This window comes from Macrotis lagotis, chromosome 3 (genome assembly GCF_037893015.1).
Source record: "Macrotis lagotis isolate mMagLag1 chromosome 3, bilby.v1.9.chrom.fasta, whole genome shotgun sequence".
NCBI classification, from domain to species: Eukaryota; Metazoa; Chordata; class Mammalia; order Peramelemorphia; family Peramelidae; genus Macrotis; species Macrotis lagotis.
In genome coordinates, this window is record NC_133660.1 from 301871133 (window position 1) to 301897876 (window position 26744).

Sequence of the window (26744 nt, forward strand, 5' to 3'; positions counted from 1 at the left end):
CTTAAAAGAGAAAAATGTTCTATCAGTAATCAGGCAACTCAAGGAATACCCAGAGACAGTGAGAAGAAAAGAGCATCACCCAACCCCACTGTAACAGAAAACTGATATGTTCCACCTTAACTTTCAAAAACAGTTAGAGAGAGAGAGAGAGGAGAGAGAGAGAGAGAGAGAGAGAGAATCAAAGACAGACAGACTTGATTTAACAAATTTTGTCCCTGAGTAAAATCATCTCATATAGCTTTTCCGTCTCTCCCTCATCTGTTCCTTGTTCAGACTCTAATATTACATTGCTGAGAGGAGAGAGAGAGAGAGAGAGAAGAGAGAGGAGGAGAGAGAGAGAGAGAGAGAGAGAGAGGACATAAACAGAGAAAGAGACAAAGAAAGAGGGAAATCCATGGTGGACTTCAATTTCCAACCATACCACATGGTGTCTCATATCCCTGTTAAACTGACACTGGCATTAGGACTATCAAGGTCAATCTCCTAGCTTTTAAGTAGATCTGGATACAAAGTCAGTGACATAAAGTTGTGAATATTGCTATTTGATTTTCAAAATTGTTCTCAGGTATGCCTCCCTCATGGTCGAAAACAAATCCCTTTATCTTCATATGGAGCTGAATTAGGTTTTTCATATACTGTTTGCTAGGTGGTCACTCATCTAAGATCCTATGAATCTCCTCCATAACTTCTTCATGGCATCTTGTACATCCTTGTTCCTCAGAGTATATATTAAAGGGTTGAGTAAGGGGGTGCCAATTGTGTAAAATACAGACACCAACTTGTCCACAGGGAATGTGGTTGGGGGTCGAGTGTATATGAATATGCAGGGTACAAAAAAGATAATGACCACAATGATATGGGAACAACAGGTAGATAAGGCTTTACGCTTCCCTTCTGAGCTGTGATTTCTCAGGGAGTACAGGATAACAATGTAGGATATGATCAGTAATGCAAAGCTCACCATACATATAACTCCACTATTAGAGATAATGAGGAGATTTACCACATATGTGTCTGTGCAGGCTAGTCTCAACAGCGGTTGCAAGTCACAGAAATAATGGTCAATCCAATTGGGACCAAAAAAGGGCAAACTTAAGGCAAGAAAGATTTGGGCAGTGGAGTGGATACATGAACCCACCCAGGCCAAGCATACCAATATGCCACAGACCCTGCGACTTATAATAGTAGAATAGCGCAGTGGTTTACAGATGGCCACATAACGGTCATAGGCCATGAGGATGAGGAGGAAAATCTCCATGCAGCCAAAAAAATGGGCTGCAAATACTTGAGTCATACAATCATTGAAAGAGATGGTCTGATTCCTGGAAACACTGTCTCTGATGAGTCTGGGGGCGGTCGTAGTAGAAAAGCAGGCATCTGCAAAGGACAAATAGGAAAGGAAGTAGTACATAGGGGATCCAAGCGCAGGACTGGTCTTGATGGTCACAGCAATAAGTATGTTTCCCAAAATAGTTGCAAGGTAGAAAACAAAGAAAATAGCAAATACTATTTTCCGCATTTTTGGATCCTGCGTCAGTCCAAGGAGAACAAATTCGGTCACATTGGTCTGTATTTTCATGATTTCTGTGAATAGAGGAAGGATCCAAATGAGAATTACCGATAGGAAAAAGTTCAAAGGGAAGCATCATGAAAACAAATTCAATTGAACAAATACTTTAAGATATTCCTAATTACCAGCTTAGAACCAGGGTTTCGTTGTGGGAAGAATAAAGGCTTTGGGCTAAGAAAGAAACATGTTCACATCATCTGAGTAAAACACTGAAGCTCTTAATTCATTAAGCAATTCTCCAAATGACATGGTATTAGAAAAAAATACTACATTGGGAGTCAGAGGGACTGGGCTTAAGTACTACCTATATCAGTAATTGCTTTTACACGATTAGACCAATCAATTAATTTTCTGTTTCCTAGTTTACTCATATATAAAAAGAGGGGATTTTCTTTGATTCCTTCCTTAAATTCATAAATGTATAATACTATTCTTATGACCTTATTAGCAATTGATAATATGCATTGTTTAAATTAGGTTATATGCTGGTGTTTCACTGCACTGTTGAAAATAACAGGTATTGATTAAAAGAAATGTATGAAAAGGGGCAGCTAGTTGGCATATTGGATAAAGCACTGGCCCTGTGGTCAGTAGTACCTGGGTTCAAATCCAGTTTCAGACACTTAATAATTACCTAGCTGTGTGGCCTTGGGCAAGCCACTTAACCTCATTTGCCTTGTAAAATAAAAAAAAAAAAAACAACTAAAAAATGAAACATTTGAAGACCTTGTGAAAAGCCATCCCTGTCCTCCCAGAGTTTCTAGATAGGAAATGTAACACATTCACAATGTACTAAATACAACACATACACAACATAATACAAATCATTTTAAAAGTCAAACATACTAATAACTGACAGATATTTACTAGAAGTTACATAGGAATTCTTTGTGACAGAAAAGAGGATGGAATGTATTCCAAATGTAAGAATGAACTATGGAAATGCAGGGATAATGGGAGAATATGGAAAGTCAAACAGAAGGAAATAAATCTCAGCATTGATATTAATATAATTAATTGTACTCTTCAAACACAGTTGACTTGGGTTCAGAGAGAAGAAGACAGCCAGAATCTATCACTTTCTATATTGTAAATTCCAGATATTGGTGGTCAAAGTTTTAAGATTGTTCTAACAATCAATGTCATCATATGTTTATGTGAATTTATGTTAACCTTTCACACACACACACATGCGTGGACATGCTACCCAAGTCATAGAGCTAGAATGTGTCAGAAACAAGAATTGAACTCAAGTTTTTCATAACATGAAGTTCAATAGAAGGTCAAGTCTCAGAGTCAGCTAGATCAGGGTTCTAATATTTTTGATATATTTAAACTGTGTAATCAAGGGCAAATCATTAACCTCTCAGTACCCCCAGCAACTCTCTAAAGTGATTTACCAAATACAAAAAATATAAAGTGCTTCTACATAGAAAAGACTTGTTACTGCTGAAATCACAAGTCTGCTTATAAAATAAAACCAACTTGATACGTATAAATATATACATATATTATATATATAACATAAATTCTGCAGTACACCTTTCTTTTCTCAAGGAAAGTTTCTCTCTGAAGTAAGTCTGAAGTTCTGAGTTCTGATCTATCATTTACTATGCATTTGATATTAGTCAAGGTTTTAATCTCTATGTGCTTCAGTTTCATCAAAATTTCAAAGGCACCATTCAATACTCCAAATCTATAATCCCACTTAATTATATTAATCTAAGGCCAGTTAAAATAATTATCTTTAATCATTACTCACTTCATTTCTCTTTTTAAAAGAGTGAATCCAAATTTTCCTAAAAACCGAAAAAAACAGATTGAGTGAAAGGTTTCTTATGGATTAATATTCCAAGGAGGAATGTTAAATTCAAGAGAGGAAGGGAAAAAAGGAAGGAAGGAAGTAACGAAATGATGAAGGGAGGAAGAAGAGAGAGAGAGAGAGAGGAGAGAGAAGAGAGAGAGAGAGAGAGAGAGAGAGAGAGAGAGAGAGAGAGAAAGGGAGAGAGAGAATGAGAGAAAGAGAGAGAGAAAGAAAGGGAGAGAACGAAAGAAAGATGGAAGTTGGTATGGAAGGAAGCAAGGAAGTGAGAAAGAGAAAGCGAGAAAAATGAAGGTAAGTAAAGAAGCAGGGAGAAGGAAGGAAAGAATGGGGGGAGGAAGGGAGGGAGGGAAAAAGAAGAAATGAAGGAAAGAATGGAGAAAAGGAGGCAAGAAAGAAAGAAAGAAAGGAAAAATGGAAAGAAAAAGGCTAGAACAGAAAGGAATAGTAATAGAGAAGAAGGGAGGGAGAAGAGATTCGTTCCAAATAGAAGAATGTGGTTGGGCAGCGAGGTGGCATATGGGGTGGCTAGGTGGCCTAGTGTATAAAGCACCGGCCTTGGAGTCAGGAGTACCTGGGTTCAAATCCGGCCTCAGACCACTTAATATAATTAATTAATATAATTACCTTGACCCCCCTTTGCCTTTGTAAAAAAAAGAGGAATGTGGGTAAAAGGAAAAACAGATTTGGAAGATAGAAGCAGAGAGATCAAATTGTAAAAATAAATGGGGAAAAAAGGATAATAGGTATACTCTGCAAGTGAAAATTTTGTTCAAGTATCTTTTCTTTTAATTTGTACCTTGTTTGTTATCATTGCATGTTTATTTTACACAGTGTTATAAAGATTAAGCAACTACTTCAGGCTCACATGCTTAGTCCTCTCTCCTGACCAAGTTGGAGTTACTTAAGGTTAGGTACCGCTGTATTAGCAGTGAAGGAAACAGAAAATCTATGGATAAAGGGACAGACACTTTGCCTATTCATTTTTCCTACCTTCAAATATCCCAGTCATCATCTCCCACATAATTGTTCAGCTGCTAGAAGGTGTTATATTTATTGTTTGCTATTATCTCTTGATTTTTTGTTAATCAGCAAGAATACAGACTCAAAAGTGGTGGAGGGCCAATTAGGGGACATGACTTTTTAAAGTAAGTCACCCATGTGACCTAAGATGGATCTCTCAATCTCTCTGAGTCCCAGTTTCCCCATTTGCAAATGAGAAAGCTTCACCAGATGATTTCAAACATCTCTTCTAGCTTCAAATTTGTGATCCTATGAATGTAGCTGGGGAACTGTTCTTAGTTACTGCAACAATCAAGTTGCTGGACTATTTGATTTTCCTTTTCCCTTTTCTTTCATTATCTTCTCATTTTTTACCTTTCTCTCTTTCTTCTCCTCACCCATTTTCAGAGTTCCTCTTATACCTTTCTTTGTTCATATATGTACACACATATGCATGCATACATACACACACACACACACACACACATATATATATATATATATATATATATATATATAGAGAGAGAGAGAGAGAGAGAGAGAGAGAGAGAGGAGGGAGAGCAATATATAGACAAGGGTAGAGAGAAAGAAAGAAACAAGAGAAAGACAGAGACAGAGCTAGAAACAAAGAGACAGAGACAGAGACAGATCCTTAGAGATATAGGTTTTCAGAGTTGCATACATACATACAGATAAATTTTTTCTATTCTCCACTTTAGTCCCCTCAATCCTTTCAGTAAATTAAGAATTTATACAGTGTTAAATATTCATTAGGTAAAATATGATGTACCTTGTTCTCTATCTGAAAGGAAAATGAAAATGCTTGTAAACATGTAAATATATATGTGTCTTTTACATGTATGTGTTATATATGTATATGTATTGCATACAGAATTTATATGCATTGGAGTGATTTAATTAGAGAAGGTATGCTCACTTTTATTGCATATACATTTTGGAGGAATTGAGGCATAATTAGACTAAGTAACTTAAATTGTTCCTCAATTGAGTTAGCAGGTTCAAGAATCCCTGAGTATTCTCCCAGATTCATAGTATTTCCTCTATATCACAGCATTTCAGAAAAAAGAGCATTTGTCATTCTCCAATTTCGTTTCAGAGAAAGGCATCATTAGCAAAGGCAGAGGTACTTAGCAAATGCAATATCTGCCCCCCATTAATATTCCCAAAACAAGTTTATTTCTGTTTTAAAGATTCTGTGTTTTTAGTAGATTTTCAATAAATATTTTATGCTTCCCAAACTAATTCAGGAAGGAAAGATTTTATCTATTTGATATCACAGATACCCAGAAAATTAAATGAAATAAAAGACATAAGGGAAAAAAATACACTTACATTTCTCATTTTTAGTTTACTTGTAAGAACAAGAATATTTCTACTCATTTTTCCTTTAAATTGGAAAATAGGAAACCCCCAATACTATAAACAGAACCATATTTTGCTGAAAGGAGGGAGAGGATGAAAAATGTTTACATATATACACATGTGTGTTCATATGTATAGATTTACATGAATATACATATGCATATTGTGTGCATACATCACCCTATCTCATATATATGTATATGTGTATGCATGCCTGTGTGCTTGAACAAAGGAAGATAGACAGAGGAACCACCCTGAAAACAGATAAAAAGAAGAAAGAGAGAAACGGGAAAACATAGGTAAGCCCTGAAAGATAAGGTAAAAGGAAAATCAAATAATCCAGGAGTTTGATTGTTGAAGTAACTAAGTACAATTCTGTAGCTAAGTTGACAAATTTAGGATCACAAATTGAAAGCTGAAAGGAATATTTTGAAACATCTAGTGTATCTTTCTCATTTGCAGATAGGGAAAATAAAGATTAGAGATTAAGGAATCCGTACTATATCAAAAATATTTTATAAAGACTTTTAAAAGTCCATTAGTCCTCCAACCCTCTTTTGAGACTGTAGGCTTGCTGACCAAAAAAGTCATCTCTAAGTAGAATGTGCTTTGATATTTCCTGGATTTAAAAAGAATTAATAAGTGAAACATCTTCCGTCAGCTGGGCAATTGCCTAGAGGAGATGGTGACAGGTATGTTTGGAGGTAGTAAAATAAGAATAGGAAAATTATCCATTTCTTTATATGTATGAATTCACACATGTGCACACATGTATAATATACTTCACAAAATCCATATGTTGTCAAATGTGTGTGCATTTTGCAAGCATGAAGAAGAAAAAAGCAAAGAAGAAGGAAAGTATACATATACAAAGACAGATAAAAACAGCAAAGTTATAGAGTCAGAGGCAGGCAAAGGAAGATTGAGAGAAGCAGAGGAATTCAATCTCTATTCAGGAACATTAAATTATTTGATGTCAGCAAATTGCAGTAATTCAGAAAACTAGTAAAATACGTTCTTTCTTTGATAAGATAATTTTTTCTAAATCATTGCTTCCGCCGTTCTCTCCCTTTTCCAATCTTGCAATGATTTGTCGTTATCTGTGAAATACAGATTCTGGTTTTGCATTCTCGATTTTTATTTTCCTTTACATCCTATGTTCTACTTCTACCTTTATATAGATAAATAAATGCAGGCAGGCAAGGTTTCCCAGTGTGACATTAACCTATGAAATGACAAAATTAGGAAGAAATAGAGAATAAGTGGTATTTAAGCCAAAGATAGAATTTTAAATAGGAAAATGGTGAATACTATAGAAAGGGGGGGAAAGTCTCTAATTAGAGGGCAGAGGAAAAAGAAACTGATGAGGAAAAGTGATTTTAAATATGCTATTAAGGAATATTTTGAGCTTTCTGTATCTCCTTTTTATAATTAGGTACTCTAAGACTGAAGCACAGTAAAACAGAATTGCCCCTAGATAGTTATTTGGAGATTACAACTTTGAACTACGTTTCTGTCTCAAAAGCATCACCAAAGGGTCAAAGGTGACAAGAAAGGGCAACAAAAGGAGAATAATCAATCCATGAAAACACATACATCTCCCTCTAACTCCTTTAGTTTCTGAAGCAAATATAGGGATCTGGGGAAATGATCTTGACTGTGGAGATTGATACACTAAATAATTACTCCACAAAGCCAAAATTTACATTTCTGTGTCAACTATATCTATAAGTCATCTCTTCATCATCATCATATTTTTCTATGGATTCAACAATATAGATGATATGCTTATAAGACATAAGGCAATATAAATGTTACTAACAGCATACTAAGAATTTAACTTTATGTTACCTTTTACTCAATTAAAATCAACAAGATTTTTTTTATCTATTTCTGCATTGGTTGGTAAAATACTGAACAAAGAGAATGAGAGCTCGATAGCATTTAATCCCAGCATTATTTTTCTGCACACCTGCCAGAAATATGATTAAAAAGATAATAAGAATAATGATGATAACTCACACTTTCCTCTTAGTCCTCTTTGTTAGCAGTAAACGTTCGGTGATTTAGGGTCACAGATGGAATTGTGAACCAGATCTGTGAATTCTGGAAGTGTTTGCATAGACTTCTGTTGTCCCAAAAGACAAATGTGCACATATTTATGCTCTCAGGGACAGTATTGACACTACTGCAGTAAGAGTAAGGAGTAGAAAAATATAAAAAAAAATTCAAAACTCACACAGTCACTTTTGCAAAATAAATCATTTCGAGTCTTCCATTTGCCAGGTCTAAGCTGCTTAGTGGAAATATCCCAAGTTCTTCAGAAGTTGCAACTTCTGTCTATTCCAAAAATAGAAACCAAAAAGTTTTCTACAATCTGGGATCACTGCCCAGTCCTTGTCCTCAGGCTCCTTTCCAAAAGAGATGCTAAAATAGATTCTTATTCTTGCTAGGATAGGAACTGAGACTATTTTTCTGATCACATCTTAAAATTTCTACAAGAACCAAAGGTTTTTTGGAACTCAGGTAGTAACAACTCTGGGGCCCCATCCCCCTCTCACCCCAAGCTCCTTATCCACTCCTATCCTTAGAGCTAACTGTCTCTTCCGGTCATTCAAGTATTTATAGTAATTGCATCAAAGTTTATGAACTTGGGGAATGAACTTTCAACCTCCAAGGGACTGAGGGACATCACTTACAGCAAGAAATAATTAATTCAACTTTTGCAACTTCAGATTGTGCCAGAGCTGCCTTTACCTGGGAAAAAAATCATAAAGGAAAGAAATTGGGTCTTCAATGACTCTCTCATCTCTGGTAAGAAGCATTCCCCTTATAAATGTCATTACTAGAAGGACATATACTGAATTCTGAAAGGTTTGCTTTTCAGTAGCCTCAGAGTTTCTTCAGGTGAAGTTAAAAAATTATATGGGCTACTGTGTGTTAGAAAATGAACTAAGGAGTGGTTATGAAAATTAAAAAAAAACTTTCTTCGCAAAACACTTAGGGAGAGAAAAATCTGTCTATTTCCTGTTTTGAAAACTTATTTCCAAATATTTCATATGTAATAAAATATTGATAATTGTGTTTTTCCCCCTCATATTTTCCCCTTACATATTTTAAGGCAAAGGTGACAAATAAATCTCTGAGAAGTGAAGGCAAGTCTTTGCATTGGTTCATTCATAAGGAATGATGTTTTACCTACCTCTAATATTTCTACTTTTGTCCATTTTGGCTAAACCACAAATAGTATGGCAATCAAATATTTGAACATATGAGGGACTAAGATTTTAACCCTTCTGAGGTAACATTTTTTCCAAAATGAAATCATGTATCATGCATTCATAAATTGCCAGTGAAAGAGGAGAGAACTTTAATGTAATGGGAAGAGGACTGTATTTGGAGTCAGAGGACATAGGTTCAAATCCACACTCCACTTTCTAGAGGACCTTGGGCAAGGGGTTTATACAATCAGGTCCTCAGTCTCCTCCCTTGTCACATAAGTGAGAAGACTTTCCCAATCCTTAGGTGCTCCTCAGTTTAAAATCAATTATGCTTTTAAAAATATACATAGTGACTAGAGGCTGTCATTGAAGCTAAGAAGACTTGGTTTCAAGGTTCCCTTCTATCACACTAACAATTTGACCTTGGATAAAGCAATAGTCTTTTTTTTTTTTTTTTTTTTTTGTTTTTAGATGTTTCAAGGCAATGGGGTTAAGTGACTTGCCCAAGAACACACAGGTAGGTATTTTTTTTAAGTGTCTAAGGTCAGATTTGAAACCAGGTACTCTTGACTCCAAGACCACTGCTCTATTCACTGCACCACCTAGCCGCCCCCAATAAAGCAATAGACTTTTTAAAAGCCCTATGACTGGATCACAATTAGTTTTTGATATCCATTCACACTAAGGGTAATAAATGTTTGTTGATTAATGATTAGGAATTTTTACACCAAATTTTGTATTGTTTACATCCATGAAATCATAAATATACATGAAAGCTAAGTAATCCAGTTTTCTTAATAACAATCTCAGTGTATATGTATAATAATCCCTCCAGCTCTTACCCATATATCATGTAAGATCAGATATATACACAAATATACACATGCATATGAAACACATTCTTATTTAATTTCCTTTTTTAGCATATCTCTGAATTTGCCTCAATGATATAGGAATTATTTGATTGTAAAATAGCAATAAAAGTAGAATAGACAGCTACAGGAAACCCTACTTCCTACTGTCAGCTCCACTGCTTGCCTCCATCATTACAAGGCAGAAAATTTTCATTTCTTCAAATAAACTTCTCTTGTCCAGATCCATACTCCATTTCCTGATATTCCTAATGTAACCCAAAGATCCATTCCACCCTGACCATTAGAGGCATGCCTCTTTACTTAAAAATCACCATTCTGTGGCTATTGACATTGCCAGATTTTCCTGCATTCCTCAGTGACTATCCTTGCTGCTTATTTGTGTTCCAGCCCCTAAGTACAAGATGAACTTCTGAATCTCCCATGAAATCAGTCACTTTAATTCATTGAATGTCCTATTTAAAATCTGGACCTCCTGAAAGCAGGAACTTTACTGTTTTCTTATGGAATTTCTACGTCCTTTCCTATCTTGTTCACAAATTAGCAACTAACAAGAAGCAAAGGCTTCTGACTTTGTTTTACGTTTGGAAAGATTGCTTCAAACAAGGGAGCAATGGTTATTTAAATAAATTAGTTTATTATTATTTTTAATAACATTCAATAAAACCATTTAACATTCCTTTTTTAGTTTGAGTTCAAATTCTCTCCCTCGCTCTTCCTTGAATAGACAAGCAATATCAGATGTGCAATCATGCAAAACATTTCTAAGTTAGCCATTTTGAGAAAGAAAAACAGAAAGGAAAGAAAGAGAAACAAAGAAAGAGAGAGAGAGAGAGAGAGAGAGAGAGAGAGAGAGAGAGAGAGAGGAAGGAAGGAAGGAAGGAAGGAAGGAAGGAAGGAAGGAAGGAAGGAAGGAAGGCAGGCAGAAAGAGAAAGAGAGAGAGGGAAAAAGAAAGAAAGAAAGAAAGAACAAAAGGAAGGAAGGAAGGAAGGAAGGAAGGAAGGAAGGAAGGAAGGAAGGAAGGAAGGAAGAAAAAATGTAATCAAGGTCTTCTTGGGCATCAGAAGTGAACTGCATATAGAGACAGACTAACAGATATAAAGAAAGAGACAGAGGGACAGAGACCTAGAGATACAAGGAAGAGAAATTGAGAGAAAGAAAAGCAGAAAGACAGAAACAGAGAGGAGAGAGGGAGAGAGAGAGAGAGAGAGAGAGAGAGAGAGAGAAAGAGAGAAGAAGATTTGAGAAGAGACAGAGAGAGGAGTGGTACACAAATAGTCACTCAACTATACCAAGAAATGAGCAATAATTTGTTTCTTCTCCAAGTTTAAACTTGGGCATTTAAATTATAAAATATATATGCAGAGACAATTCAAGATGGCTGTTTTAGAGAAGGGGAAGAGGGAAATATGGCAATACAGATTAATGTACAGTTAACCACCACTGTGATATCACTTGTATGAGCATTGAAATAGACTAGCATCAAAATAAAAGTACAAAGTTTCACATGAAAATTAGTAATTCCACAAAAAAGATAAAAGAGACACAATGAATATCTTAACTGTGGAATGCAGAAATGCCTCTGACAAGTCCATATTTGGCTACTACAAACATAGACAACGACATTAGGATGAAAATCTCAGCACCATCAAGGCAAAGACCTACAAAGACCTTATAAGCACCATAGTCTCTATGTTCTTTTGGGGTGGGGGTGCAAATTGAAAAATATGCATTCACCAAGAATATAGATTCATGGGACATATTTACACAATTGACCAACCCAGAACTTTTGTGGCAACTATTTCCGTTGTATTTCATTTACTTGCACATTTATAGATTCTGTTTTACATAACATTCACTGCTTTTCCATTCACAGGGGCATATCTTTATTTGAAAATTTGGATTAAGTGCATGTGTCAAGAAAATCTTCAGAAAAAAGGAAAATCCCTCATTTTGGACTTTGGAGCATGATTTCTCTTTATATTCAAATTTATTCAAATTCTGAATTAACACATTTATAGGATGTCATGAAAGTGTGACTTTCCTAGGAGGTCAGAAAGGTTGCAGGATCATACCTACCTACTTTTGGATTGTTCTCAGTGACCCAAATTTATTTCTTCTCTCTTTATTTGTGCTTAATAACTGTTTAGTCCCACTTAGTAACTTCATGTGTTAACAATTAATTGATATTGTGAGTGTTCTATTATTAATACTTTGGTATGTTTTTGATTCAGTCTTTGACATCCTTAAAGTAAATCTCTTAGCAATCAAATTTCTGCATCAAAAAGCTGAAAATTTTATTATTTCTTGTCATAAACAAACATTGCTTTGCAGAATAATTGGACAAGTTCATAACTCCACTAATAGAGAATTAATGCTTATCTTTTTTTTTAGGGTTTTTGTCTTTGATGTTGTTTTGTCTTTTTGCAAGGCAATGGGGTTAAGTGACTTGTCCAAGGCCACACAGCTAAGGAAATTATGAATTGCCTGAGGCCAGATTTGAACTCAAGTATTCCTGACTCCAGGGCCAGTGCTCTATCCATTGCACCATCTAGCCACCCCAATACTTATGTTTTCTGATGTACCTCCAAAATTGATTTTATAGCTTTTATCATAATCTCTAAATTCCTAGATATCTATATGTTTATGTACATATCAATATATGCACTTTTATATGTACATATTGTACATGTATCATAATAGCAATATTTGGACTGTATGTAGAGGTTAGTCATTATTGTCATTATACTACCATTTGATATAAGATGAAAATATGATAGATACAATAACTTTAAAGATTGCAAAGTGTTCTACAAATAGAGTCTAATTTTATTTTCTCAGCAATCCTGTGATATTCATGTTATTGTCTCAATTTTAAAGAGAAAGAAACTGAGGCAGGCATGTCAATTGACATAAAATATTTACATTGCTAAGAAGTGACTAACCACATGATAGTAAAGAAATTATTTAACTTCTATTTCTTTCTTTTTCTTAATCAATAAAGTTTTTAAGGCAACCAAATTCCCAGGGTTGCTGTGAAGATCAAATTAGATAATTGTAATGTTATTTCTAAACAAAGTACCCCCCCCAAGTACTATGGAGTTCTAGCTATCCACCAGTCTAATCTCTCACCCAAAATAGAAGTGTAAATATGTCACCACTACTCAGTTTCCTTTTATATTATTAATAATTATCAAAAAATGTTATTATCATTAAAAACACCAATACTAAGAAGATGTCTTGAAGGTTTTTAAAGGACTGTCTATAGATCTGTTATTCTAACTACTGAACATCTTTTTACTTGTTCTTGTGCTTCATTAAATGAGATATGATTAGAAGGAGGAGAAAAGTGGTAGCTCAGACAAACTGTCACTATCAGACTACATCTGACTCATTGTACTCTGTTCTGCAGAACATAGTTAAGAATGAACACTGTAATTTACCAATGGGAAATAATTTCTAGAACCTACTTTGTGCAAAGTGCACTTACTGAGCTCCTTGCAATAACTGTGAGTCCATATTTAGTTTTCCTTGGCTCCTAGTAAAGACATTACTTGACTGCTACTAAGACAATCATGTGAAGATAAAACTTTGGACTCAATGTCTTTGTCTGATCAAAAGTAGTGGAAAAAGTAAGCCAAAAGAAAAATCATGAGTTCTCTTTCCCTGTACCCCATTTGGTTTCTTCATTCTAATTTCTAGAATTATGATTCTTCTAGCTAGTTTGATTTCATACAGATATAGATGGTATAGTTATAGATATAGAATAGCTATAGATATGAGCCATGACCAAATTTCTTTGAATACAACCTTTGTTCAAATTATCACTATTTAAGGAAATGTTCTCAATTTAAAGCTTATTACTGATTACCCATTCTTTATCAACATTACCATCATCATCGCTTCCCCTTCTTGTCCTCCTCTTTCTTTCCTTCCTTGTCCCCCTTTCCCCTCTCTTCCTAATTTTCCTCCTTCTGCCCTCAAGAAATTCACAATATATTATTACTTGATATTTAATTTACAAATAAACTTTACTGTGGTTAAATACACACATTTTCATGCAAAGGAGAATTCAATTACTTGGTCCTAAATTAGGAGTCAGCTTTGGAGGGATTCTATAAACTGGAAATTCAATATTGTTTTCTCATAGAAATTTATAGCATTGTTTTGAAAATCTGTATTATAATGGATTTACTGTTATTAATTGAACAATATATACAATGCTGATTATTTTCCTACTATTGAATCATCCCTGCAAACCTGGATTAAATCCAACCTGATAAGGGTGTATTAACTTAGTAATAATTTGCTGTAATCTCCTTGATAAAATTTCATTGAACATTTTCGCATCTATATTTATTAAGGTGATTGATGCATAATTTTCTTTTTCTAATTTTGACTCATCCTGGTTTAGGTGTCAGCCGCATATTGGTGTCATAGAAGGAATTGAAAAAACTTCTTCAGCTATATTTTTCAGATAGTCTATATATAATTTCATTTAACTTTGCATAAAATATTTGGAAGAATTAAACTCTTAATCGATAATGCCCTGGAATTTTTTCTTAGGTACATTATTGATTGTTCTTCAGTTTTGTCATATGAAATGATATTATTAAAGAATGCTAATTTGGGTAGTTTATTTTTTTCTAAATATTTATCCATTTTAAATTAGATTGTCAAATTAATTGCCAAATAGTTGAGTAAAAGAGCTGCAAAATTATTTCTTTATTTTCCTCCTTATTAGTGGAGAATTTGCTGTTTTCATTTTTGATACAGTAATTTGGTTTTCTTCTTTCTTTTATTTTAAATCAGATTAATCAAAAGTTTAACTATTTTATTGAATTTTATGTAGCAAATACTTAAGTTTCTTAGTTCAATAGTTTTCTAATTCTCTAATTTATTATTTCCTCTTTTCATTTTCAGAACTTCTAATTTGTCATTTAATAGGAAATTTTTAATTTGTTCTTTTGTATAGAATTTTATTTGCATGTCTAATTCATTGATCTTATCTTTCTCAAATTTATTATTATAAGCATTTTGGAATTTGAAACAAACCCTCATAATTGATTTGGCTTCATTCTACCAAGTTTTATATGATTATTATTGTCTCATTATTGTCCTTGTTCTGTGGATTATTTCAATGATTTATTTTTGATCCACTTATTAATTAATATTGTTATTAAGATTTAAATTATTTTTAGTTGGGGGAGCTATGTGGCACAGTGGATAACACTAGCCCTGGAGTCAGGAGGACCTGAGTTCAAATCTGGCCTCAGACACTTAATAATTACCTAGCTGTGTGGCCTTGGGCAAGCCACTTAACCCCATTGCCTTGCAAAATCCTAAAAATTAAAAGATAATAATTTTAGTTCATCTTTCCATGGTCCCTTATTACATGTACCTTTTCATTGTATCATGATCTGAAAAGGATGAAATTACTATTCAGGCATTTCTTCATTTGATTTATGCCTAATATATGGTCAGTTTTTGTGAAGGTTCCATATACTGAAGAGAAGAAAGTATATTCTTTTTATTCTCATTCAATTCTCTCCTGTGGTCTACTATTATCTAAGTTTTACAAAATTTTCTTTATCTTCTTTATTTCTTTCTTGTGCATTTTATGATCTGATTCATATAATTCTGAGACATGGAAACCAAGGTACCCCATATTTAAAGTTTTGCTGTTTATGTCTTCTTGCAATTCATTTGGACTCTCCCTAAGAATTTGAATGTCATAGCACTTGGTGTATAGAAGTTTAATTTTGATACTAATTTCTTACCTATAGTATCTTTTAGTATCAAATAATTTACTTCCTGATATCTTTTAATTATTTATATTTTTGTTTTTGCTTTGTCTGAGATCAGAATTGCCATTCCTTCTTTTTTACTTCAGCTGAAGTTTAATGTATTTTGCTAAGGTCTTTTATCTTTACATTCGTTCTATCTTTCTGCTTTAAAAGTACTTCTAAAAAGAACATATTGTGGGATTTTGGATTTTAATCCAATCTGCTATCCACTTCCATTTATGGGAGAATTCATTCCATTTAAATTTACAGTTATAATTACTAACACTGTATTTCCCTCCATCTTATCATCCCTCTATTTGTTCTTTTCTCTCTCCTTTCCACTAATTTCTTCCCACAAATGTTTTGCTTATGGCTACTGTCTCTCTCAATCAGTCCTTCAATCTAATAGCCTTCTTCCCTTTCCTCCTCCCTTTCTCCTTTTACTTATTTTTAACTTTTACTATAACATTAACTTTACTTTTTACTTCCCCCTTTCTTTTGTAAGCTCCTTCTTTCCCCTTCCTTTACATCTCTCCACACCATTTCCCTCAAAAGAAGGATAAATTTTCAAACTCAATTGGCATGTTTTCCTTCTTTGGGTCAAATATGTTAAGAGCGGGGCAGCTAGGTGGCGTAGTGGATAAAGCACCAGCTTTGGAGTCAGGAGTACCTGGGTTCAAATCTGGTCTCAGACACTTACTAATTACCTAGCTGTGTGGCCTTGGGCAAGCTACTTAACCCCATTTGCCTTGCAAAAACCTAAAAGATAAAAATAAAAAAAAAAACATGTCAAGAGCAAGATTTATTTAGTTTTCAAATCCTATTTTCTTCTCCTATTTAATTCTTTTAATAATGTATTATATTAATGAACACCTGTAATAATCACTTTGTTAATATTTTATTTAAAATTCAGGCATCTATATTCATTAGGGAATTTAATCTATATTTTCTTTCTACTTTTCCTCTTTCTGATTTAGGCATCAGCATAATATGGGCATTACGAAAGCACTTTGTAGAACACCTCTTTTTTAATATTTATATGATATTGGAATTAATTTTTATTTAAACATTTGGCAAAATTCACTTATGAATTCATCAGATGTTGGAGATATTTTCTTAGGCAGTTCATAGATGGGTTGCTCAATTTTTTTTTCTGAAATTTGGTTAATTATTTTATTTACTTTTCTGTTAATTTGGACAATTTATATTATTTGTAAATGTTCATCCAATTCAAAAAGATTATCAGATTTTTTGTCATACAGTTAGGTAACAAGTCTATAATCATTACTTGAATGTACCTCATCACTGATGTTGAATTTACCCATTTCATTTTTGACACTGGTAATTTGGTTTTATTTATTCTTTTCCAATCCAATTAATCATTGTGTTATGTTTTGTCAGCATTTTATTCATAAAACTAATTCTTAGTCTTATTAGTCCAAAAGTTTCCTAACTTTCAATTTTATTTATCTCTCCTTTATTTTTCATAATTTCTAATTGTGCATTTAATTAGAGATTTTAATACCTTTTTTAAGTGTTTTTAGTTGCTTGCCAGTTCATTGATCTCCTCTTTCTCTATTTTATTCATATAAGGAATTTAGAAATATAAAATATCCCTTAAGAATGGCTTTGGTTGCGTCCAACAAGCTTTAATATGTTGTTTAATTGTTCTCATTTTTTGGGAAGAAAATATGGATTTTTCCAATGATTTGCTTTCTGATCTAAAGAATAATTTATTTAGATTCCAACTAATTTTCTAATTAATTTCCATGGCCCTTTATTGTATATGATTTTTATTTTATATTGATCTGAAAATAATGCATTAAATATTTCTACATTTGTTTGTGAGGTATTTATGTCATGATAAATATCTATTTTTGCGTAGGTGTCATGCACTTCTGGGGATAAAAGGTATATTTCTTTCTACTCCTCATTCCTTTTTCTCTAGATTTTTGTCACATTTAACTTTTCTAAAATTCTATTCACCTTCTAACTTCCTCTTGTTTATTTTGTGTTTAGATTTATCTTATTCTGAGAGAGGAAGGCTGAGGCCCTAATCAATGTTTCTGTCTTTCTACAACTCATTTAACTTAACTTCTAAGAATTTTGATGCTTTACCACTAAAGGTGTATCATGATTTATTATTGAAATTTCTTCATTGCCTATACTTTTTTTTGGAATATGTGGTTCCCTTATTTATATTTTTTTATTTTTCTTTAGAAAGATTTTATTTATTTTGAGTTTTACAATTTCTCCCTTAATCTTGCTTCCCTCCCCCCACCCCACCCCAGCAGGCAGTCTGTTAGTCTTTACATTGTTTCAGTGGTATACATTGATCTAAGTTGAATGTGATAAGAGAGAAATCATATGCTTAAGGAAGAAAAAAAAGTATAAGAGATAGCAAAATTACATAAGATAACTTTTTTAAAATTAAAGTTAATAGCATTTGGTCCTTGTTCAAAGTTCACAATTCTTTGTCTGGATACAGATGGTATTCTCCATCACAGCCCAAAATTTTCTCTGATTGTTGCAGTGATGGAATGAGCAAGTCCATCAAGGTTGATCATCATCCTTATATTGCTGTTAGGGTGTGCATTGTTTTTCTGATTCTCTTCATCTCACTCAGCATCAGTTCATGCAAATCCATCCAGGCTTCCCTGAATTCCCATCCCTCTTGCTTTCTAATAGAACATTAGTGTTCCATTACAAACATATACCACATTCTGTTAAGCCCTTCACCAATTGAAGGACATTTACTTAATAGGGCTGCTATTAATATTTTTGTACAGGTGATGTTTTTATAGTTTTTCATAATCTCATCAGGATATACATCCAGTAGTGTTATTGCTGGATCAAAGGATATGCACATTTTTGTTCCCCTTTGGGCATAATCCCAAAAACTCTCCAGAAAGATTGGATGAGTTCACAGCTCCACCAACAATGTATCAGTGCCCCAGATTTCCTACATCCCTTCCAACAATGATCATTGTCCTTTCTGATCATATTGGCCAGCGTTAGAGGTATGAGGTGGCACCTCAAAGATATATTTTAATTTGCCTTTCTCTAATAAGTAATAATTTAGAGCAATTTTTCATATAACTATGGATCACTTTGATTTCCTCATCTGGAAATTTCCTTTGCATATCTTTTGATCATTTGTCAATAGGAGAATGGCTTGGTTTTTTTTTTTTTTTTTGAAATTTTGACTCAGTTTTCTGTATATTTTAGAAATGAGTCCTTTGTCATAAATATTAGTTGTAAAAACTGTTTCTCGATTTAGTCCATTTCTTTTGATCTTGGTTACAGTGGTTTTCTCTGTGCAAAAGCTTTTTAATTTAGTGTAATGAAAATTATCTATTTTGTTTCAATGATGGTCTCCATTTGTTCTTTGGTCACAAACTGCTTCCCTTTCCATAGATCTGACAGGTAAATTACTCCTTATTCTTCTAGTTTGCTGATAATTATTTTTTTGTGTCTAAATCCTGTATCCATTTGGATCTTATCTGGGTATAGTATGTGAGGTGTTGGTCTAATCTAAGTTTCTTCCATACTAACTTCCATTTTTCCCAACAGTATTTTTTTCAAAGGAGATTTTATCCCAATAGTTGGGCTTTTTAGTTTTATCAACCACCCCATTACTATAATCATTCCTTCTATTACACCTAGTCTATGCCACTGGTCCTCCACTCTATTTCTTAGCCAATACCAGACAGTTTTGATGACTAATGCTTTCTAATATAATTTAGGTCTGGTAAGGCCAAGCCAACTTCTTTTGCACTTTTTTTTACAAGGCAACTGGGGTTAAGTGGCTAGCCCAAGGCCACACCACTAGGTAATTATTAAGTGTCTGACACAGGATTTGAACCCAGGTACTCCTGACTCCAAGGCCGGTGCGTTATCCACTGTACCACCTAGCCGCCCCTATCTTTTGCCCTTTTTTTTTTTTTATTGAATTCCTGGAAATTCTAGACATTGTATTTCACCATATGAATTTACTTACAACTTTTTCTAAGTCATTAAAGTAATTTTTTGGAATTTTTATTGGTAGGGCACTAAATATGTAGTTTAGTTTTGGTAGAATTGTCATTTTATTAGCTCGACCTATCAATGAGCAGTTGATGTTTGCCAGTTATTTAAATCCGATTTTACATGTGTCAGAAGTGTTTTGTAATTGCTTTCAAAAAGTTTTTGAGTCTCCCTTGGCAGTTAGACTCCCAGGTATGTTATATTGTCTGAGGTTCCTTTTTTTAGTGTTTTTGCTAGGCAATAAGGTTGAGTGGCTTGCCCAAGGCCACACAGCTTGTTAATTCTTAAGTGTCTGAGGTCGGATTTGAACTCAGTTACTCCTGAATCCAGGGCTGGTGCTCTATCCGCTGGGCCAGCAAGCTGTCACTCTGAGGTTACTTTGAATTGGATTTCTCTTTCTAGCACTTTTTCTTGTATCTTGGTAGTCATTTATAGAAATGTTGAGGATTTATGAAAGTTTGCTAAAGTTCAAAATTATTTCTAGTAGATTTTTAGATTATTTTTTGGGAGGATTCTCAAGGTAGACCATCATGTCGCCTGCAAGAGTGAGAGTTTTGTGTCTTCCTTCCCAATTCTATTTCCTTTGATTTCTTTTTGCTCTCTTATTGCTGAAGCTAACTTTTCTACTACCATATTGAATAGTAGTGATGATAATGGGCATCCTTGTTTCGCCCCTGATCTTATTGGGAATGCCTCTAGCCTATCCCCATTGCATATAATGCTTTTTGATGGTTTCAGATAGATACTGCTTATTGTTCTAAGGAACAATCCATTTATTCCTACACTCTCTAGTTCTTTTAGTAGGAGTGCATGCTATTTTTTGGCAAAAGCTTTTTCAGAGGCGCTAGGTGGTGCAGTGGATAGAGCATCAGCCCTGAAGTCAGGAGTACCTGCGTTCAAATCCGACCTCAGACACTTAATAATCCCTTAGCTGTCTGGCCTTGGGCAAACCACTTAGCCCCATTGCCTTGCAAAAAATAAAAAAATAAAAAAAGCTTTTGCAGCATCTATTGATATAATCATATGATTTCGTTTTTTTTTTTTTAACATTTCATTTCCTGACCGCCCGTGCCCCGGGTGCCCTGACGAGGATGCGAGGCATGCGGGCCTGAAGGATGCAGGGGGTTCTGTACAGGTGGACCAATTACCTCACAGGTTGGCAGCCTCGCTGGCTTGTTTTAGACAATGGGATTTTATCCTATTATAACTCACAGGATGATGTGTGCAAAGGGAGCAAAGGAAGCATAATGATGGACGTCTATGAAATTAAAGTCCACCCGGCTGACCATACACGCATGGGATTATTCATTCCAGGGGAGCAGCACTTCTACTTGGAACCTGTGAATGCCGCTGAGAGGAAGAGGTGGCTAGTTGCTCTGGGCAGTGCGAAAGCTTGTTTGAAGGACACTCGCGCAAAAAAGGATAAAGAAATAAGTGAAACCAATGAATCTCTGAAAACCAAAATGACTGAACTTCGCCTCTACTGTGACCTCTTAAAGCAGCAAGTTCATACCATACAAGAATTCGTCCATCATGATGATATTCATCCCCCAGTATAGAGAATATGAACGAAGCTTCATCTCTGCTTAGTGCCACATGTAACGCATTCATCAGAATGTGTGAAGATAGAAAATGCCAAGTTTAAACCAGAGATGTTTCAATTGTCTCATCCAGATACTTTAGTGTCTCCTGTATCACCTTCACCTGTTCAAGTGATGAACCGTTCCATCAGTCACCTTGGTTCTTACAGCTCAGATAGGAGTAGTCACACTGTGAAAGAACCAGGACCATCACTTCACAGAATCTCCCAACGGGGCAGAAGAACCTACTCAGATACAGATAACAACGATATTCCCCCTGAAGACCCAGATAGACCTGTTCACTGTTCTAGAAATATTCTCAATAAGGATTTGGCATCAGCAACTATTTCTGAAGAAAGCAGAACTGTGTCCAAAAAAACGATCTGAATTGGAAGACGTTCTTCCATCCTTCTCTTTCTGAGGAACCTGAAGTGTACAACTTTCTAAGTATTGCTATGCAAAAGCTGCTGTGATTATATTGTTCTTATAGGGAGCAGTTTTTTCCCTTTACTTAGAAGGATTTCTCTGCACTTTATAGAATAATGCTTTAAAAAACTCAACAACAACAAAAAACCTTTGAAGTGTATTTTATCTTTATATAGTTTATTTGCAAGAGTATTTTCCTAACAACTTCACAATATGAATGTGCATCTCTTTCTTTGAACAAATGATGGTTTAACATTTAGGCATTTATGAGGATAAATGTAGATATTTTTTTAAAAAGTGTGAAGGTTTGACAGCATTGTCAGTTTGTATTGTTGTTTATAAACATGGAATCTTTTGCACAGGTGTCTTTCTGACAGAGGTGTGAAATATAAGATTGTGCCCTGGACCAATTGGTCACTTACCCCTGTTAGAAATGGGTTACCACACCAGTGGACAGTGATCACATTGTCTGCCTTGACAAAAAGGAATACCTGATAATTTCTTAACATATCTTTAGCCTAAAAGACGTGACATATCAAGTATTTTTTTAAAAAAATCAGACTGTGTTGTCCTTCAGATGTGGGGATGGCGCTGCTCAATTGCTAATACCAAACTGTTGATATGAAATATTTAATTTTCATTTATTTATTACTTTCTACTGCATCAAAAAGAGAATAGCATTCGGATTTGTGACCAACCAAATTTAAGATGTGCATTTGTTGCTATTTGCATTGAGCCACAAAAAGAAGTTAATGGTGCAGTGAATTTGTTTATTTTAAAACAGAAATAAAATTCTTTATTGAGAAATAAAAAAAAGATTTCATTTATTTTGAGTTTTACAATTTTGCCCCTAATCTTACTTCCCTCCCCCCACCGCCATAGAATGTAATTTGCCAGTCTTTACATTGTTTCCATGGTATACATTGATCCAAATTGAGTGTGATGAGAGAGAAATCATATCCTTAAGGAAGACACAAATAGGAAAAGAGATGGCAAGATCAGACAATAAGATATCATTTATTATTCTAAATTAAAGGTAATAGTCCTTGGTCTTTATTCAAACTTCCAAGTTCTTTCTCTGGATACAGATGGTGTTCTCTATCACAGAAAGCCCCAAACTGTCCCTGATTGTTGCACTGATGAAATGAGCAAGTCCATCAAGGTTGATCATCACCTCCATGTTCCTGTTAGAGTGTGCAATGTTTTTTTGGTTCTGTTCATTTCGTTCAGCATCAGTTCATGCAAATCCCGCTAGGCTTCCCTGAACTCCTGCCCTTCCTGGTTTCTAATACAACAATAGTATGCCATGACATATATATATATATATATATATATATATATATATATATATATATATATATATATATATATATGTATGTATATATACCACAGTTTGCTAAGCCATTCCCCAATTAAAAGATAATTACTTGATTTCCAATTCTTTGCCAACACAAACAGGGCTGCTATAAATATTTTTGTACAAGTGATGTTTTTACCCTTTTTCGTAATCTCTTCAGGGCATAGACCCAGTAGTAGTGTTGCTGGATCAAAGGGTATGCACATTTTCGTTGCCCTTTGGCATAATGCTAAAATCCTCTCCAGAAAAGTTGGAGGCGTTCACAGCTCCACCAACAATGCATGTGTCCCAGAGATCCCACAACCCTTCCAAAACTGATCATTGTCCTTTCTGTTCATATTGTCCAGTCTGAGAGGTTTGAGGTGGTACCTCAGAGAAGGTTTGATATGCATTTTTCTAATAAGTAATTATTTAGAGCAATTTCTCATATGACAATTATATGATTTCTGATAAGTTTGTTATTGATATAATTAATTATTTACTGTTTTACTAATATTGAACCACCTCTACATTGCTGGGATAAACTTCCTCATCTCTTTTTAAAGATTTTTTTTGCTTTTGCTTTGTCTGAGAACAGAATTGCTAGGCCTGTTTTTTAACTTCATCTTCAGCTTTTCATTTTTATTGTGTGTATCTCTCTGCTTCAATTATGCTACTAAAGAACATATAGTAGGATTCTGTTTTTTTTAATCCATTCTCTTATCCATTTTTATTTTATGGGAGAGTTCATTCCATTCACATTTACAATTATAATTATTATTCTGTATTGCTCTCTAATCTTTTTTCTCAGTTTGTACTTTTGGTTCTCTTTTCATCCTATTCCTACTCCTCAGACTTTTATTTCTGACCTTCCTCAATCTGCCCTTCCTTCTATTGGTTCATCATTTTTTTTCATTCCTTTCACTTTTGCTGTCATTTTTATTTTTTCCTTTGCAATATGATTCTTAATATATTGATGTTTTATTTCATACAATGAAAATCAGTGTATGCCCATACCCTATTTTTTAAGTATATCACCTCTAATAGAGATACATTTCTTAATTTTCATATTTGAAGATCTAATTTTGCAATCAGTTTATGATCATTTCATTAGAAAATTTGATAATTCCTTATTTCAATGAACATTCATATTTTCCCACATAAAACTATGCTTAATGTTGCTGCTTAGATGACCCTTGGTTGTATTCAAGATCTTGTGCCCTCTGGAATATCATATCCCAGACTCTTCATTGCATTAAAGTTTATACTGTGCAGTCCTAAATAATCCTGACTGAAGCTTCTTCATTTTTGAATTCTTCCTATTTGAATTTGTGCAATATTTTATCCTTTATCCGTTAATTTTGTAATGACTTTCTGGAGATGATCTGAATTCTCTGAATGATTATTGTTTTTAAACCCACTGGTATTCAGATATCAGGGCAGTTTTCTTTTTTTTTCCTTGAGAATAATAAGCAAGATCATTTTTCAGTCATGGCTTCCCGGTATTTCAATAATTATTAAATTCTCTCCTCTGCATCTAATTTCCATGCCATTTGTTTTTCCAATGGAGGATTTTTATACTCTTTTATTTTTTCCCCTTCTGAGTGATTCCTGATGTCTCAGAGAGTCGTTACCTTCAACTTTCCCAATTTTCTTTTTCCAGTTATTATTTTCTTCATTTATTTCATCCATTTCCTCTTCCACTTGGTCAATTATGTTTTTAACGGAGAGGAGTTCTTTGCTTTTTCCATCTGCCTAATTATACTTGTGTAGCAGTTTTTTTTTTCACAATTGCACAACTATATTTTTAAAGAGATGCTTTTTTGGTATAATTGTCTAATTTTATTTTTAAAAGAATTGTTTTCTTTAGTCAATTATTGTGCTTTCTTTTGCAAGATGTTGAATTTCTTTTCCATTTCTTTTGCTAAATTTTCTACTGCATTTTTCAAATCCTTTTTTGAAAGGCGCAGCTAGGTGGCGTAGTGGATAAAGCACTGGCCCTGGAGTCAGGAGAAGCTGAGTTCAAATCCAGCCTCAGATACTTAATAATTGCCTAGCTTTGTGGCCTTGGGCAAGCCACTTAACCCCATTAGCCTTGCAAAAAAAAAAAACCCTAAAAATATCCTTTTTGAGTTCTTCCGAGATATCTTTTTTGGGTTGGAGACAAATTCATATTCCCCTCTGAAGTTTCAATCATATATTATTTTTTCTGCTGTCCTTTTCTAAGATGGCATTGTAGGGGCAGCTAGGTGGCACCGCGAAAAGAGCTGTGGCCCTGGAGTCAGGAGAACCTGAGTTCAAATCCAGCCTCAGATACTTCATAATTGCCTAGCTGTGGGACCTTGGGAAAGTCACTTAAACTCATTGCCATGAGTGAATGAATGAATGAATGAATGAATTATCAAACAAATAATCTAAGATGATTGTGATCTCTTTGTGATATAGACCTAGTAGTGGTATTGCTGAATTAAAGGATAAGTACAGTTTGGTTGACTTTTGGAAATAATTCCAAATTACCCTCCAGAAAGTTTGGATCCGTTCACAACTTCATCAACAATGGATCAGTGTCCCAGTTTTCCCACACCCCCTCAACATTGATCATTTTCCATTTTAATCATATCATCAAATCTGATAGCTATGAGATGATACCTCAGAATTATTTTTTTCCATTTCCCTAATCAATAAGGAAAGAATAGTTTTTTTTCAAATCACTAGAAATAACTTTAATTTCTTCAGCTGAGAAATTCTTTTCAGTATTTTTTGATCATTTATCAATTGGCGGAATGACTTTTTTCTTATAAATTTAACTCAATTCTCTATATATTTTAGAAATGTCAGAAACACTAGCTGAAAAAATTGTTTCTCAATTTACTGAATTCCTTTAAATCTTTGTTACATTGGTTTTATTTACGCAAGAACTTTTCAATTTAATGCTATCAAAATTATCCATTTGGTCTTTTATATGTTCTCTATCTCTTTGGTGATAAACTTCTTCCCTTTCCATTGATCTGGTAGATAAATTATTCCTTATTCTCCTAATTGGCTTATGATATCACCTTTTTATATATTTAAATCCAATACCCATTTCAAACTCAGTTTAGTATGGGGTATGAGATTTGCTCTATTTCTGTTTTCTGCCCTACTATCTTTCAAGTTTTCCAGCAGTTTTTATAGAAGAGTGAGGTCTTATTCCAGAAACTGGAATCTTTTGAGTTTATCAAGGAGTAGATTACTTTAACCATTTATTACTGCTTAGTTTGCACCTCATCTATTCCATCGATCCACTACTCTATTTCTTAGCTAGTACAAAACAGTTTTGATGACTGCTGCTTTTTAATAAAATTTTAGATGTGGTGTGGCCAGGCCTCTTCCCTTTGGATTTATTTTTTCATTAATTCCCTTGATATTCTTGATCTTTTGTTCCTCTATATGAATATGAATTTATATACTCTTTTAAATGTCTCAATAAAATAAATTTTTGGAAAATTTATTTGGTATGGCACTGAATAAGTAAGTTAAGTTAATTAGAATTGTCATTTTATTATGTTACTTTGGTCTACCCATGAGGAATTGAGACTTACCCAGGTATTTAGATCTCATTGTATTTATGTGATTCATGTTTTATAATTGTTTTAATATAGTTTCTGAGTTTGCCTACACTCCCAGGTATCTTATGTTGTCTACCATTACCTTGAGTAGAATTTCTCCTTCTATCTCAT

At 34.0% G+C, this 26744-nt stretch overlaps 1 protein-coding gene and 1 pseudogene across 2 annotated transcripts; one reads left to right on the forward strand and one right to left on the reverse strand.

Annotated features, from left to right (window-relative positions):
- Positions 1-607: 607 nt before the first annotated feature.
- On the reverse strand, positions 608-8352 carry LOC141519059 (olfactory receptor 4C11-like). Of its 2 annotated transcripts, none has more exons than XM_074231531.1 (2): positions 8017-8352; positions 608-1584 (listed from the first exon to the last, which is right to left on the reverse strand). In XM_074231531.1, exon 2 carries the CDS (start codon positions 1577-1579, stop codon positions 659-661), a length of 921 nt encoding a protein of 306 aa, XP_074087632.1. In that variant the 5' UTR covers positions 1580-1584; positions 8017-8352; the 3' UTR covers positions 608-658. The 2 variants fall into 2 exon arrangements, with proteins under 2 accessions (XP_074087632.1, XP_074087631.1); XM_074231530.1 differs by having other exon boundaries at positions 7800-8352.
- Positions 8353-17943: 9591 nt separating this feature from the next.
- On the forward strand, positions 17944-22957 carry LOC141519060 (pleckstrin homology domain-containing family A member 3 pseudogene; annotated as a pseudogene).
- Positions 22958-26744: the final 3787 nt, after the last annotated feature.

What these genes read in the sequence shown, in the direction of transcription:
- LOC141519059 (XM_074231531.1), bottom strand. Translation starts at nt 1,579, where the DNA reads ATGAAAATACAGACCAATGTGACCGAATTTGTTCTCCTTGGACTGACG.